Consider the following 16,923-nt stretch of genomic DNA (forward strand, 5'->3'; position numbering starts at 1 on the left):
ACTTCTCAATTCGGTTAGCAACATTTGTGGAGAGCGGGAGCAAAGATAGAAAATAGGTGGGTAGGTTAGAAAGTGTATTTTTAATCGAAGCGAGCCTACTATAACCTCTTCCAAGAAGTCAATATGTGCTCCACCTTTTCAACCATGCCATTCCAAATCCTCTTTGATTTAAAGGGAGCACCCAATGGTAAGTCAAGATACTTCAGAGGTAGAGATTATACCTTACATCCCAAGAGAGGCTAAATTCTCCGCTTTAGGGACAGCCCCGACCAGCACCAATTCAGACTTTGAGAGATTATAACTCTTAAACTCGAGACAACTTCAAAATAAAGAAGTAGAGCCCTCAAAGATTGGATATACCTGAGATTTGCTTCGCAGAAGATGAGAATCATCAGCAAAAAGCAAGTGAGATATATCAATGGAGCCATAATCACCATTCCCCACCGGGAAACCATAGAGAAACCACATTTCACAAGGCCTACAATCATCTTACTAAGAGCTTTGATGACGAATAAAAGTAAAGGAGAGAGCGGGTCTCCTTGTCTCAAACCACGGGAGAAGTCGAAGAAACCCACTGGTGAACCATTCACCAAGATAAAGAACTAAACTGTAGAGATGCGAAATTCTACCCATTTCAGTCATTTCTCCCTAAAGCCACAACTTGCAAGTAAATAAAGTAGGAACTTCTAGTTGACGTGATCATAGGTTTTCTCCATGTCTAATTTGCAAAGTAACCCAGGTTCTCTAGATTTGAGTCGTTCATCCAAAACTTCATTTGCAATCAAGACCGGATCTAGGATTTGTCTACCTTTGACAAATGTGTTGTACGGTTTTAAAATTAACTTTTCCATCACTGTACTCAATTGATTGGGTAACACTTTAGATAGAATTTTATAAACCTCATTCACAAGGCTAACAGGGCGATAGTCTCTAACATCCACAAACTCCATCTTTTTGGGAATGAATGTTAAGAAAGTAGCATTAATACTGTTTTTTCAAATATGGCATTAGTATGAAAATCTTGAAAGACCCGCATAAGGTCACCCTTGATCACTTCCTAACAAGTTTGGAAGAAACCCATGGTAAAACTATCAGGGCATAGAGTCTTGTCACTAGCTATGCCACAGGTTACTTTGCAAGGCGTCACTAGCCACCTTGTGCACTGCTGATCTAATGCTGAAAAAAGTTATACCATCCACTTTCAATCGCCATGTGTGCTGTTCAGATAGATGTTGGTAATACTGCACGATGTGGTTCTTGATGACTAGTTGATTCGAGGACACTGCACCATCTACCATCAACATATCAATAGCATTGTTCCTCTTATGAGAATTAGTTACCCTATGGAAGAAGTTTGTGCACTTATCTTTTTCCTTGAGCACCCTTGATTTTTGTCGCCAAGATAACTCTTCCATACTTGACTCTTGCAAGTTCTCTTAGATTTAAAGAGAGTGTTTGCCTCCTCCTCACCCTCCAAACCTTGTAACTCCTCCGAGAGAGAGAGCGCTTCCGTTAGATCACATTGCCACAAACTTGTTAATTCCATTGATTTAGATTATGTTTCAGCGCTTTTAACTTTCTTACCACTATGAAACTTGGAAAGCCTAGGAAATTGTAAGAAGACCACTATCGCCTGATCTTGTCAACAAAACCGTCTGATTTAAGCCACATATTCTCAAATTTAAAATACCTTCTACCACATTGGATTCCTCTACAATTTAAGATGAGGGGAAGTGATCAAGCATAACCTGGATGATCTTCTTTGAGTTAAGTGCATCACATTACATCTAAACTTTTGGTCTAGAACAAAGTGTCCATGGTAGATACTTGATTGTTTGAATGTAATCGAAGGAGGCCGATATGGCATTACCAATAAAATAGTATCTGTCTCATTGAAAATTATTAGGTATTCCTGGATTTTGAATGAAGTAGTAATTTTATCCTATCACGACATGTCATATAATTAAAATTGCTTACATGAGAAATAATTTTAATTCACATGGCGTCTTATAATAGGACTAGAGTACTATGTTCCTGCATTTTGGTACCTATCAAATAATTGCTTGATCTGCTTGACACGAGGTTTAGCACACGCTCATTTGCCATTGACTATATCGTGATATTACTTTCCAATGATTGCCATCTATACCGCCAAAATGTAAAATCAAAGACTAATGCTAAGAGTAGGTTCTAAGACTGTCATTGGTAAAGAGTTCCGAGCAAAAAACTACTGTGGAAATGCCTGAAATATCACTTTCGTAGGGTATGTAATTCTGCTGATCTTGTTTAAAATGGTAGAACATGGCGCTCTTAACCAAATTTCATGAATAGAAAAGAGACTTTTAAGGAAGTTGTTTTTAATGGGGTTCATAATCATTATTCTCGTGTCCTCAACTTTCTATCATGCATGCATTATTATGGTTTGTGAAAACGCACTTCGTACCCCAACATTATTACCCATTAATGTACAATGTCGCATCTTTAAAAAGCGTGCATTGTTGTATCTAAAATTATATATTAAAGTGGAGACATTAATTGAACACCCATTTAAGAACTTATTTTTTATTATCTCAACATTTGGAAATGGAGGGAGGGTAGTTAGAGCATATATAATATCTCAACTTTGATATATAGTTTAGTATCAATATTAAATAGGTATATTTTTTTTTCTTTTATATATTTGAGAGGATTAAATATATAAAATTGAAAGAGATTAAATCTTGTTATCTTGCGCATTTATTTTTAATGGAAAATGTTTAGTGAAAAACTCCAGTACTGTGTAAGCCAAATTCATAACAAGAAAAGTATTATAACTGCAAATAGGTGTTATAAAAGTAAAGTCACAAATTGATATAATTTTATATAATATATTAGATCTATTTTACAATAAAAATATCTTTATAATCTAATATAATATATCAAATTACGTTAATTTATAAATTTATTTTTATAAAATTTTCGTATAAATAAACATTTCTTAGAAGTTAAAAAAAATAACTTCAGTTTCCCTTTATTTTATTTTAAAAATTCATTTTGATCCCATGGAAGTGAGGGTGTAGGTAACGATGCATTATTGGGGCACTCGTTAACGAGACAAAATATAAAAAGAGCCTAAAAAGGCGACGAACGGAAAACACCAAAGAGTTAGGTGGGACGTGCGAGAGAGTGAGTAAACTCTCTGCTAAAATATATGTATGTATATATGTTATGCACTTCCGGCCCCTACCTTCTAGATGATGACAGCCAAACTCATGCCTCGTAAACAGTGCAGCCTTTGCATCATAAATTGGTGGACTTTAAAGTCGTAAAAGTCTGATCATAGAAAATTCAAAGGAAAACTGTGTGGGCATGAAAAATCAAATCATTCATTGAATAATAAAAAAATAGATGTTAAGATAAAAGTTAAAAGGACAGTGAACAGAACACAAGTTATATAGCTAGCCTACAAGAAATTTATGAGCCAGAGCAGATACAGAAGGGGTAGGTTTCTTGGCTGACATCACCTCCTATCTACCAACCCAAACTTGCTACAAAGGACATGAAAATTAACTATATATTAAGCTGGAGACCCCACAAAACATGACACCGCCCTTCCTTTAGGTCTATTCTATCTTAATTCTCACGTCCTTTAGGTTTCGTTTTTTGTTTTTAATATTTAGGTTAGGTTCAGATCATCAGAGTTGGTTCACTTTGTCCAACGGAAACATCAGGCCGCATGACCAAGGACTTCTTTATTCATAGATCTTTACGGGAAGCTTTTGATCAGTGCAATCCTGAATTCGGTTTGAGAACGCCATAGCTAGCCAGGTTTCTAGCCCTTTAGTTTTTCGTCTTCAGCTAATATTTATATATGTAATTCGCAACAGATCGACTACGAGACATGATAAATCGAAGTACTATATATGAACATCAATCTCATGTGAAGATAATAATAATACGCGCTATAAAAAAATTATTTATTTGCGATTAGTTAATTTCAGTGAAACGATTATTTATAATTAAAATTAATTTTAAATAGTCTTTTAATTATAATAAATTGGTAACAAAAATTTATTTTTCTTGTAGTATACCACTAGAAAGCACTAATTAGAACACGATTATGCTTGTAAATAATGATTGGAATTGGCTAATGCAGATACTTTAATTAGTTTATTGATAATTAAGTTGATCTCTATTATATATCATGTGTGTGTGAATAATTAAAAATGAAGTAGGATTCATGCTGTATATATACACAAGCACATAGCACGTACATGACCGGATCATCATGTTTAATTAATGGTCAATTATATTATAAACAGCTGAAAAATCTCATGACTTATGATCATTTAAACGTCGGAGTACGTTACACCTAACCAATGAATTACCACTTATAACATGCAGTAGTACTACTGAATTAATTGGATGCATGAACTTCGATCTTATTCTGCTGATAATTGGCATGTTTCTTATTCTTTCAAATGAATGAATTTTTTGGATAACGCCCCAATCTTATATATACTAGCCGAGACTCGCAATGACTTTCATCCCACGGCTTTTCGTCGATCGATCGCTGAGTCACCCACCCACACACACACACACACACACACACACACACACATATATATATATATATACAAAAGATCATTGGGTGGTTCCACCGTACCATATTAAATAATGGCTAGTATTTTGATCACAAGAATTAGCGCACATGATACATGATGATGTACGTACGTACATTGACGTTTCTACGAGAGGAGAGGAATTCCTATTTCTCACTCAATGGCAAGAATATTAAATCATGGTCAAGCAAATAAAATGAGAATTGAATCAAGACCCAACGACAAGAAACATTTTTAGAGGAGAAAGGATCATATTGTTTTTTTCTTTTACCCTTTTTTCTCAGATCAGGTTCATGATATCTTACAGCTAGCTAGCTTTCCAGCCCTTCTTGTCAAAGAGGGAGAAAGAAAATCTTACAACTATTTCAGAAGCCTTTTTAGCACCACAAGATCATTACATGATGTGAGCAAATTAAGGTTGTGAGTGAGAGTCTGAGACTACTTCTATATATATAAAGCATCAAGAGTACTAGAAAAAAGGCCTCTAGTGTCTATAGAGATTGTCAGCTGTTAATGTTCTTCCCATGGCTTCGCAGCTACAAGCTTGAGTACTATTCTGAAACCCTAAATGGCAGCACAGACGTCCTACACTTTCACTAACATTCCCATACCACTGGCACTGGATCGAAACCTGTTGTTGTTGTTTTTGTTGCTGCTTCAGCTCGTTTATGTTGGGAGACGGAATTTGAGGCTGATAGGGCAGCCCTATGGAGAGTTCAAGGTTGAGTTCTGGAAACACTTCCTCCGTGGTCACTCCACTGCTACTATTCGATTCTTCAGCAGATTGATTTCGGACTTTCACGTTGGCATTATTAATAGTGTCATTCATTGGATTCTTGAATTCAGGCACTTGGATGAATGAAGCCATATAATTCTGCACTTCAAAGAGATCAGAGCTCTTACTGTTGTTGTTGTTGTTGCTATTGCTTGTACTTATTTTGTCATTGATAACGTTTGTGGTGGTGGCTGCGTTGACTGGACGATGAGTTTGAGGATCGATTCCACGGCTGCAAAGCTTTCTTTTGATGTGTGTGTTCCAATAATTCTTGATCTCATTATCAGTTCTTCCTGGTAGGCGCGCAGCAATAAGAGACCATCTGAAAGATGCAAATGGTAAAAATATTTAGAAAAATACTTAATTATCGAAACCCAGATGGATTCTGCTAGTTCTTTTTTCTTGGCAGATTCTCATCCTCATGTCGAAAGGAGGGTTTAAAGTCCAATATAGAGGCTTAATTTAACTAAGCGCGCACAAGGTAGACAACATTGTTTGGGATTAAATTAATAGTATTCTAACTTTTAAAAGTGAAAAAATCAAAAGCTGGATTAATGTTTTCTGAAATTTATATATTGGGAAGTATATATAATGAACCAAAACGACACAAAAAAGTTTGAAGGGAATACTCATTGCGTACTTGTTTCCAAGTAAGTTGTGAAGGTGGATGATGAGTTCATCTTCCTCATCAGTGAAGTTTCCTCTCTTAAGATCAGGCCTGAGGTAGTTTATCCACCTCAGTCTGCAACTCTTGCCACATCTAGGCAAACCTACATGGTTGAAACCAGCAATCCTTAGAACAACCCAAAATCTATGGTGTGTGTGAGAGAGAAAGATCAGAGAGGGAGAAAGGTGGGAATTGAAGTTACCTGCAGCTTTTGGAAGAGATCTCCAACAGCCTTCCCCATGAACTTTGATGTAGTTAATGAGGAGTTCATCTTCCTCTTTGGTCCATGCTCCTTTGTTGGTGTGTTCTTTCTGACAACAAGGAGATCTGCCCATGGTTTTGTTGGTTCTTAGAAAGGGAGAGAAAAGAGAGAAACCTGCGGTGAATGGAGGTGGAAAAGGAGTTTGGGGGAAAAGGAGGAAGAAGGAATATAAACGGGAGGTGGTGGAGAGAGCAGGATGGAGAAGGTGCAATTGACTCGGGACCCCTTTTTTTCTTACAAGATGTAAAGCGGAGGGAGTGTATTTGACCGAGTTGGTGAGGATCGACGAGTGGTTGCAATTAAGTTAGTGCTCGATTTGGTAGGTAGCGCTATGTTTTATGTTGTTTGTTTTGGAAATTCTCTTGCACTCACAAATATTATTTTGTACTTTTCCCTTATTTTTTTTTTCAAATTTATCTCCAAACTTTTAGAACTCTCAATTTACCTCCCAAACGATGAAATTTACTGGATTTACACCCCCAATTTATTACCAAGCTAAAATATGTTAACACCCAAGCTAGACACGTGAGCATTACATGATTTTTTATTTTTTTTAAAAATAATATTTACAATCATAAAATACGTAACTAACGTATAAATTCTTTTAGAAAAAAATGAGTAATTAGAGGATTTAAATAAAAAAATTAATTTTTTAATAGTAAATTTCACTCTTTTTCAAAACGATTATGATGCACTTGCGCACTTTACGATTATATGTAACATTACTCTTTTTTTTTCAAGCTATATATTAAATTAAAAATATGATAATAAATAAATAAATAATTCTTGAGTGACCACCACCAATATCTCTAGACATGATCGACAAAGCGAGATTTCTCTTTAGTTATGCCTATTCAGTCGATTTCAATGTGCTCTTCGATCCCCATTTTTTAATAATTTTGGTTGCCCCAAAAGGAAAATAATAAATTATCTTCATTTTATTTTTCTAATGTAGTCATGATCTTTGTAAGGGGTTTTTCCCCCTTTGTCTTAATAGGTCTGAGAATGGCAACTAAGAAAATAAGAAGCGAAGGCTCAACCTAGAACAAGTAGTCTCTTCGGCCCGGCCTATGGGTAGACTCCCTTGGACGCAACCTCCATAAGGGAGCGTACTACATGGAATGGAACTCGCCGACCTGGAGATTCCAAGAACAGTGTCCAGCCCTTGAGTACCTGTCCGCTTAAATAGGAGGGAAATAAGGGGGACTCTCGATTCTTTGACATGGACACATCGACGGACCACCAAGGACATCAGCGGGTTGAGAAAAATTAGGAAACTACGCCGCATTAATAGCACCACTACCCGATCTATACGCCACATTAATGACATCGTCGCAGAGCCACACCGTATTAAATGACTCTAACAAAAGGAATAGTACAAACGACACGAACTCCAGACTCCTGGTATAAATATCAACTCCTTTTTTTTTTAAAGAGTTGGAGTCATATGTCCAGTAGTGACCTCTCTCCAATTTTATTAATAAACTCTCACTTATGGCGGAGAAACAACCTTAATTACATCAAAGAATTACTAACAATACCCCAACATAATTTAACGTCTAGCATACGGAATACCCAACCTATCTATTCTAATAAGACCCCTAGCCTCCCCAACCCGTATTCATCACCCATGAAATCTTAATTCCCATCATTAGTACCAAATTTTGCCAAAAAATCTACCGTCATATTTGCTTTTCTAAATACATGAACAATCTGAATATTAAGAGTAGAAATAATAGACTGAGCTTCCTCCCAAAAATTTCACAAATACCAATAATTACAAGATCCTGAGATGAACCAACCAATAACAACACTAGAATCCGACTCCATCACCAAATCCCTCAACCCCAATTGTTGGCAGAGACGTAACCCATCTAGGAAAGCACGACACTCAGCAATGGTGTTAGTAGCATGCCCATAACAATGTGCAAATCCCCCAAGTACCCGACCATTTGCATTCTGAACAATACCTCCACCACTAGATACACTCAGGATCCCAATTGAACTCCCATCTACATTAAACTTGATCATACCCACTTTCGGCGAGGACCAAGCAATCAACATTGGCCTACGCTCAACAACAGCACCATTAATGGAAAATTAAGATCACACAAAACCCGTCTATTAAGTGAGCCAAAACTCTTGAAACTAATTCTGAAGATCTGAGTTACTAGAACCTGACTTAAAGATGTACGAAACACGATGTTAACAATTTTAATTTTTGATTATTCCTAATCGTTGAGAGTATATATATATATATATATATATATATATATATATATATTTAGAATGTGAGAAAGACGACGACAAGAAAATAAATCTACCATTGAATAATTGTGTTCATGAAAAATATTGGACCTTAGCTATAGGTTGCGACCTTTGTGTTGATTCTCGTAGTTCTTTCTTTGTTGGCCAATCGAGAGAGTTTTAATTTATAGCTAATTGCTATATATATACTAGGATAGTGATAGGGTTACACTCTATTACAACCCATTTACTACCTATAGTCATTTCAAGTTTTTTATTTTTTTATCATTTATTTTTTAATTATTTTTTTAACATCTTTAATTATTATGAAAAAATTAAAAATATATATATAATTAGATTAATAGTCACTTCCTTAACTATTAAGTAAAATAAAAAATTAAAAGAAAAATCAAATATTAAAAGAGTGTTAAATGAATAGTATAAAAGTAGTAACTCTATCATTTTTCATACCAGATAGGTGCATGAACTTTAACAATATTTACACCCAAAAAGAAAAAAAAAAAAAAAAGATATTAATTTGTCTTTATCAAATCCCAAAATCATGATCTCCCTATTCTAAAAAATTAATTATATTTTTCTTTATAGAAACCTTTAAAAAGTGACCCTAATTATTTCTATGAAAAGTATTGATCAGCAGGCAGAAATTAAGCATAGGGGCGACGGGAAAAAAGGACCAAAAAAATGTAATGCAAGATGAACAGTTATTTGGTAGGTACGTACGTAGATCCTTTGGAAAGATGAAAGTACTGATCAATGACAAAATCAGCAAATTAAGATCCGGTTTGATATTTTAAGTACTTTTTTTTTCCTAATCCTATTTTAAGTATTTGTTAAATATTTTCAGATATTTCTTTCTTAAATGTTGCTTAGCCAAAAAATATTTTTTTTAATTTTAAACTTTTAATTTTTTTTCATGATTTAATCATTACATAATCATTACAACTTCTTCAAACTTTCTAACAAAATATAAAAAACAATAATACTATTTTTTTCAAATTTTAAAATAAAATTATATTTAAATAATTTTTTAATTTTTTAATATTTTTATTATATTCTTAAAAAATACTAATAAAAAATTTTAATTCAAAATATTTAACTATTCAGATATTCTAAATATAAAACAGGATAGACTCCAATATAGTCGCATTCATGAGTTGAGACTTGAGACAACCGAGGCCGTCCTACCAAACTTTTTTGTTAGACTTTCCCAACCTAAACATATCCCATCTTCCAAGCTTGTTCTTTTTTCCAACTTTTTTCTTATGGTTTTCCTCCTTTCCGCACTCTTTTCTTCCTACAATAATTTCTAATTAAATTATCAAAAACTTTATATACAATTACTTTTAAATATTATTTGTGTATTCAATTAATATGATTAGTTACGTTATTTTTTTTAAATATAAAATAATTAATTTGACCAATCATATCAATAGAATGCATAAAAAATACACAAAAATAACTATATATAGCATAACTCATAAATTATATATACATAGCCAATATTCGTAATAAAAGGATTCTAGAAGACCAACATATATATATATATATATATATATATATTTAAGCACCTCCCACTTACTCTCCACTTACTCCTGTCAATTCAGGATGATGAATGTAACACACTAATTGCCTACTTGCCATGATCATTCATGAGATTAACTGTTCCCAACTTCATGAATATCTATCATTTTTCCACATCATGCATATAATTTCTTTATCCCAATAATGATAAAACCCCAAAATAAGGATCTAATTAAGTACTTTTTTTTTAATCTCCTATTGATTAATATCGAAAAAATACTATTTTCTGTATCAATTAAGTACTAATATCATATATATCTAGTAATTAAGCTGGCCTTTGCTAATGAAGGTCATCTTCCTTCACGCGTGGAATATATATCCTACCCACCACTAATATTATTGAATATTAAATGGACCGGAATTTGAAAATATTTCTAGAACATGTGACGCGTAATTACTACTTTTCATTTTAGTTGAATTTTGAAAGTTTTTTTTTTTTTTTTGGGTCATTTTCATTGTTCAACCAACCCTGCCAACATAGTATTATTCCAGCATTCCACAGCAAAAGAAATTCATTTTAGACCGGTCATATTGCATGTGAAATTCTTTTTTTGGGAAGCTGGTTGGTAAGGGCCATCTTCCTTATAACTTAAGCTTTTGTTGCTTCTAGAAGCTAGGGTTTGAAGAAAATAAATGATTAAAAATAGAACATGGAAAAGGGGAGAAAATGGAAGAATCTTTCAGGTTGGTAACCCACCTCCATACCTATATATATATATATATATATATATATATATATATATATGTGTGTGTGTGTATGTATGTATATATATAGTTTTTATGTTTTTGCCAAGTACTTTATATATCTGATATATATTGGAGCAAGTGGACCTTTGTGCTTTGTGCTCCTCTCATGTTATCTATTCCCATTTGCAAATATGTATGGTTTTTGTTTTTAGTGATTTAGCTTATCCTTATATATTGCTGATCATCTTATACATGAGGATCATGATCTTTTGACTACAAATTATATAATTCTAATATTTGTCACAGATCATGAAATTTTTATTTCAGAATTGGGTCCACATTAATTAGGCAGACCAGAAAAGGGGATTTATAATGACCATATATTATATCAAATTCTTTTCTTCGATCGATCGGGGTCTTAGGCACATATGCGTTCTAATATTTAAATGTTTGAGGGCGCATTATTGGCACCTTTTAAATATGCCAAACAGGTACTAGATCAATACCTTTTAATTTTCTTGCCTGAATAATGAAGAGCGAGCTACATACAGATGCGATACCCTATATGATAAGGATAAGAATAGGTAGTAAATTAGATCTCACATGATTGCTTGGGAAGGAAAAATTTTTGCTCTTTATAAAGTTCTAATGTGGCTCCAATTATATATTAACTAGTCCTTTTAGAATATATGTCATGTGGTTTAAACCTTCCATTGAAACGTTACAACACAAATTACCAAAATTTTGGCAGCATTTTGCCCGGCTCGGCCCCCTCATATTCATGTAAATAGTTTAGCCAACTTTTGACTAAAGAGAATATTATACGTGTATATATAAATATATACATATATATATATCAAGCATTCGTGACAGATTATTTGCGACAATAGTGACTATTTGCAACAAAAACAGACTCATTCTAGTAGAAAATAATCATTTTCGTTAGAAATAACTGGTCACAAATAAGCAATTTTCTATTCCTTGATCTTATTTTTGAAATGATCATGTTGACTAATTCAATAAGAATGTTTTGGCCAAGTACTGGACTTGTTTGGACACTATAGAGAATTTTGTAAGTTCATGAGCTTTAATTATTGCAATTAAGTTAAGAATCTGAACAAATTATATATGTTGATAGTTGATACACTTGAAAAAACGAAAGTTGCAGATAGGAGAACTTTACTTCCCCCCAAAATTCTTTGCTTTTAATATTGTTATTATGATCAAAGCTTATAACAATCACAAAAAAAAAAAAAAAAAAAAAAAAAAACAAGCATGATCGGTTTATGATTATTACTCGATCGTTGCATGCATGTGGAAGAAAGGACACGAACACTGGCTGTCAGTAATTACCATGAAACTACCTTGGAATAAATATCTCCTTAAAGAATAAATTAGGAGATTATCATCATGACTTGAGAGTTGTAATATGGTACAGTACTACTAACCTTATTGTTAATTTGATAAATGCAAAAATAAGACCAAGAAAGTAGAGTTTTGATATTAGGCTGGCAATCATGCTATGCATGCAGTTAAGTCGTTTTCTCGATCGGCAGCACATCGTGACACCACATTGGGTTTTTGTGTGGAGTAGTTAAGAGTACTGTCTTATCATATGAGAAATGGAAAATATTTATTGTAGCCTACTGCATGCTGCAGCCGCAGCATACCTGTGCTACGTTTAAAAAAAAGAAAAAAATTTTCATTGAAGTGTTCAGCCGCACTCTCCGAGAAATCCTTAGGATCGGTCCGGCTGATGTTACTCAAATAATAGCCTACCAATAGTTAAGTGACACCTAGGCTTTCCACCACAGTTATCTTAAGTAGCGCTATAGAAAATTAATCCTTAGCTCCCTTCTCCCCCACCTCGCGATTTCAAACCCACCCAGCCCCTTCGCACTCCTTTCCACACCCCTAACCTTCCTCTTTCCTTTCCAGTTCAACCATCAACCACTTTACTATCTAATCGTTCTTCATTGTATGGCAAACACTATTACAAGTGAGAGGGAAAACAACAGTCAGCAAGGACTAGTAGTTGAAAATCAAGAAAAAAGGAACACTTGCAGGCAGCACTAACAGCATGGAAAAGCAAAAAAAAAAAAAAAATGTAATCTAAGAAAACCGACGAAAGATTTGCCAAAAACTACATGAAGTGTCTGGAAATATGAGAAAAGCCAAAGAGTGAATACAAAAAGACAAAGCCATACAGATAAGGGAGTAAATATGATATTCAAAGCCCAAGAAAAACCCATGGTACAACATTGTTGTCATTGCCGTGAATTCCTCTAGAATACCAAGGCTGTAACAGAAAGAACTCGTCAAAGCGCATGCCTTTTCTTTTTTAGGCTCTGGTAATTGGTAATAAAAGATCCAAATACAAAAAGTCACCGGCAGGCAACGGACGGTCGAGTGGCTTCGTACTGAGATGGTGGAACTGAGTTTGCTCTTGGGCGGCGGTGCAAAGAGATGAAAGAGAGGGGCAGCGAGGAAGACGAAAGAGATGACAGGCTCGTGCAAAATCAAATATGTCCCTTGCAAAGATGATATTCTGTGTAGTGGAACATATTGAAATTATTGTGTATTTTCTTACGTAGCAAGAGGTTAGAGGAGGGCTGCTCTTGGGCGATTAGTCAACTTCTCTCAATTCATCATTATAACTTTTTTAAATTTTAATATAAAATATAATAAACAATTCAACTTTTTCAAATCTCAAAATAATAATAATATTAAAAAATAATATTCTAATAATATTTTATCATCTCAACTTAACTCACTTCAACATCCAAACACAACCTAATAGCCCAACCGTTTAGAAGCGCCTCTCCTTATATATATCTAGCAACAAAAGGCCAATATTACCAGGTCAGCTTTGGGCCTAATATTGCAAATATCCGATCCATTTGGGGCCGAAGTGAATGCAGATCTACTGATCTTATCAATTAGCATATAAAAAGTAAAGAAATGTTAGATTTTATAAAAATAAATTTATAAATTAATATGATTTTAAAAAATAAATTGATATGATTTTATATGATATGTCATATTTAATTTATAATAAAAGTAATTTTGTAATCTAACGTATTATATTAAGTCATATCAGTTTGTGAATTTATTTTTGTGAGATCTGACTAAATCATTCTCAAAATTAAAACCATCGTAGCTCAAGTATTCACGCATTCTTTTTAAAAAATAGCAAGGTCTACTAATAAAATATATATTTTTTTTATGTAAATCTTATATTGATCTTCTTTTTCAAAAAGTATGCGGGGGATTTGTGTTCCCTAAGTTAGGTTCCGAATATCATTTATCTATATTTATGTTGTCAAATGCAATGAAAATTTTGAGTGACTAATTAATTTTAAGTGTATTTCGGGTCCAACAAGATGTACTAATTAATTAACAAAGAATAACAATAATCCTGCCCATTATTTAGGCCGATCCGAATTAAGGATCGATGATGGTAGGTTTATGATCATCATATGATAAGTACTGATCAAGTAGTTCCCGTCGCAGTTCTTTGCGGGAGAAGCCAATTTTGTTGCGTGCATGGCCGGTAACTGAGAGATGATGCAACTCGAGAATGTCATAATGTAAAGGAGATTCTGATCAGATCATCCACGTACCTGGCGGCCAAAACCCACCCATTCCTGATGATCAAGTACTACTGCGATTGACGTACGGATTCTCCCTAGCTACCTCTCATTTTATCAGACCCGACCGATTACTTCTTTTTCTGTCTATTTCTTCTCTCTAGCTAGCTATGTGAATAAGACTCCAGCAGATCATGAAGATAGAAAAAATCAATTGTTTGGAGAATGGTAATTAAGTACTTAAAAGAAAGCTCATTACGTACGCTAAGAAAACACATGACATGAACAGTGGGATCTTGCTCCTGAAAGATATTGCAAAAGATACATTACTCTGATCTTAAAGCCAAGCATAGAGGTCTAAATTAAACAAGAACGATATTGCCAAAAACAGTTCATGCTTGTCTCGTTTTTCTATGACCCTAAATTCAAAGAAAGACATAAGCTAGCTAGCTAGCACGACAACTCTCCTAAAAATAGTAGAGATGATCGTTATTCATATTATCGAGTAGGATCAACAAAGCTTAGTGCAAAAGCAGCGGTGACGGAATCCTCTGCAATTGCCACCCGAGAAACCTTCATTCCTGCATACCAGAGCACAGTTGTGGTCTCTCGCGCACATACCCCGAAACCCATGGCTCTTGGATTCGCAAACCCTTGCCTCTGCACGCAGCACCATCTCTCCTGCATTGAAAAACAAAAGGGTTTAGCCTTCTTGAAGAAAAACCCAACAAAAATCTTTTGCATATTTAATGATAGGTTAGCTAGATTTCTCATTATATAATATATATGGAAGCAAAGAAATGTGCTAGCTCGTCCGCTATAGCTATAGAGTAGAGATAGAGAGTCGCATACGAGAAGCAAAGAAAATGAGCAGTAAAAACAAAAGCCCGAAGGTTTTCCTCTCCATGTCTTGTCTATCTTTTACCCTTGCTCTGATCTTCTTTCATTCACTGTTGAAACCTCCTCCTGCAAACCAAATAGTTTCCTTCATCAATACATATAGAGGAAGATCAGAGATAAATAACGAGGTGATCTCATTAAAGAATGATCAATGCATTGTTGGTGACTGTGAGATTCCATCTCTTCACGTGCAAAAAGTGGACGACATGCAGCATGCTTGTCTGAACACGAATCTTTATAATGAAAACAACTGTTCATTTGTGAAAAAGTTCGAGACTTTCCTCCACATCCGAGGTACCCTCGAGGATATCCGACGGAATTTAATATAATATATATTGGTAAGAGCAAAACACACGTCGTCGATGCTAAGATGAAAGGTGCCAAAAGCTCGAAAAGTGGTGTACATGGAGACTGCACGCAGAGTGAGAGTGGGAAGATGGCCGGGGGAGGTGAAACCTGATCATGTGGTCCAATGTACATCTGTCATGTTAAAAAAAATAGGACGTAGAAGAAACCGATTTAGACCAAGTCAGATCAGTTACTAGACCTTAGAACTAGCCAAAACTGGTAGAGAACCGGTCGATGTGCGGCAGCAAATAAAAAAAAATTGATATCAGCCTGTTCGACTCTGGTGTGAACTTGGTTCGAACTGCTGAACTAGCCGATTAAAGAAACTATATTTTTTGTTATATATTTTGTACTCAAAACGATGTCGTTCCACTTAAGTTTAAGTGAAACGACATAGTTTTAAGCCTGTAATTGTGTTTTAAACACAACTAAAATAACAGCGTAGTTTTATTCATAACATATTAAAAAAAATTTAAGTAGATTAATACCGTTTGCTTTAAACGGCGTCGTTTCTAAGTGGAACGACATCGTTTTGAGCCTATAATTGTGTTTTAAACACAACTAAAATAACAGCGTAGTTTTATTCATAACATATTAAAAAAAATTTAAGTAGATCAATACCGTTTGGTTTAAACGGCGTCGTTTCAAAATAAGAGCATCTTCTTCCTCACTTCTTCTTTCCCGATTCACTTCTCAATTCTCATCCTCTCTCTCTCTCTACTCTCTAAGACGATGCTCGTTGATGAACCAATTGTGAACCACCAGAGAATCGCCGGCATCAAGACGGCCGGTGTTTCTACTCCCATCAGCCGGTTTCGGCCGGTTTCCTTCCCCAAAAATGAAGTATTAGTCGGCGTCGATTTGCCCAAAAACCGTCCCGAATGGGTTGATTTTCACCCTAAAAAAAAACCTCACAATTTATTGGGCTTATGACCCGCCTCATATTGGACTTACAATTAATTCGTCGGACTTATGGCTCGTATGATGTTTAAACGATTAAACTTATATATGTCTATCCAAAAGTAGTAGTATTAGATTTACAAAATATTTTAGAAATGAAATTTATAAATTGATATAATTATACGTTAAATCTAGTTTATAACAAAAAATTATTTTAATATATTTTATCAAGTGACATCAATTTATAAACTTTTTTTAGAACAAACTTTTTTCATAAGATTAATAAAGCACGCAAAAACAAATGCCCGTGGACCGTGGTCTCAAAACAGTAAGCGCCTTTGATT

General features: G+C 34.5%; 2 protein-coding genes across 2 annotated transcripts; both read right to left on the bottom strand.

The window, feature by feature from the left end:
- Positions 1-4,832: 4,832 nt before the first annotated feature.
- LOC121251390 (myb-related protein 308-like) lies at positions 4,833-6,569 on the bottom strand. Its single transcript, XM_041150645.1, has 3 exons — positions 6,246-6,569; positions 6,017-6,146; positions 4,833-5,698 (listed from the first exon to the last, which is right to left on the bottom strand). The coding sequence occupies exons 1-3, from the start codon at positions 6,376-6,378 to the stop codon at positions 5,086-5,088; spliced, it is 876 nt and encodes a 291-aa protein (XP_041006579.1). The 5' UTR covers positions 6,379-6,569; the 3' UTR covers positions 4,833-5,085.
- An 8,139-nt stretch (positions 6,570-14,708) lies between these two features.
- LOC121251428 (defensin-like protein 1) lies at positions 14,709-15,447 on the bottom strand. Its single transcript, XM_041150687.1, has 2 exons — positions 15,284-15,447; positions 14,709-15,112 (listed from the first exon to the last, which is right to left on the bottom strand). The coding sequence occupies exons 1-2, from the start codon at positions 15,336-15,338 to the stop codon at positions 14,943-14,945; spliced, it is 225 nt and encodes a 74-aa protein (XP_041006621.1). The 5' UTR covers positions 15,339-15,447; the 3' UTR covers positions 14,709-14,942.
- Between the last annotated feature and the right edge of the window lie 1,476 nt (positions 15,448-16,923).

The sequence above is a fragment of the Juglans microcarpa x Juglans regia genome, chromosome 2S, assembly GCF_004785595.1.
Source record: "Juglans microcarpa x Juglans regia isolate MS1-56 chromosome 2S, Jm3101_v1.0, whole genome shotgun sequence".
Taxonomy (NCBI): Eukaryota; Viridiplantae; Streptophyta; class Magnoliopsida; order Fagales; family Juglandaceae; genus Juglans; species Juglans microcarpa x Juglans regia.

Bases quoted from the DNA above. Each gene is read 5' to 3' on its own strand.
- LOC121251428 (XM_041150687.1), bottom strand. From the start codon at position 15,338: ATGGAGAGGAAAACCTTCGGGCTTTTGTTTTTACTGCTCATTTTCTTT. The intron at 15,113-15,283 runs GTATGCGACTCT...TTTTCAATGCAG, and splicing joins GCTCATTTTCTTTGCTTCTC to GAGAGATGGTGCTGCGTGCA.
- LOC121251390 (XM_041150645.1), bottom strand. From the start codon at position 6,378: ATGGGCAGATCTCCTTGTTGTCAGAAAGAACACACCAACAAAGGAGCA. The intron at 6,147-6,245 runs GTAACTTCAATT...TCAACCATGTAG, and splicing joins ATCTCTTCCAAAAGCTGCAG to GTTTGCCTAGATGTGGCAAG. The intron at 5,699-6,016 runs GTACGCAATGAG...TGCATCTTTCAG, and splicing joins CACAACTTACTTGGAAACAA to ATGGTCTCTTATTGCTGCGC.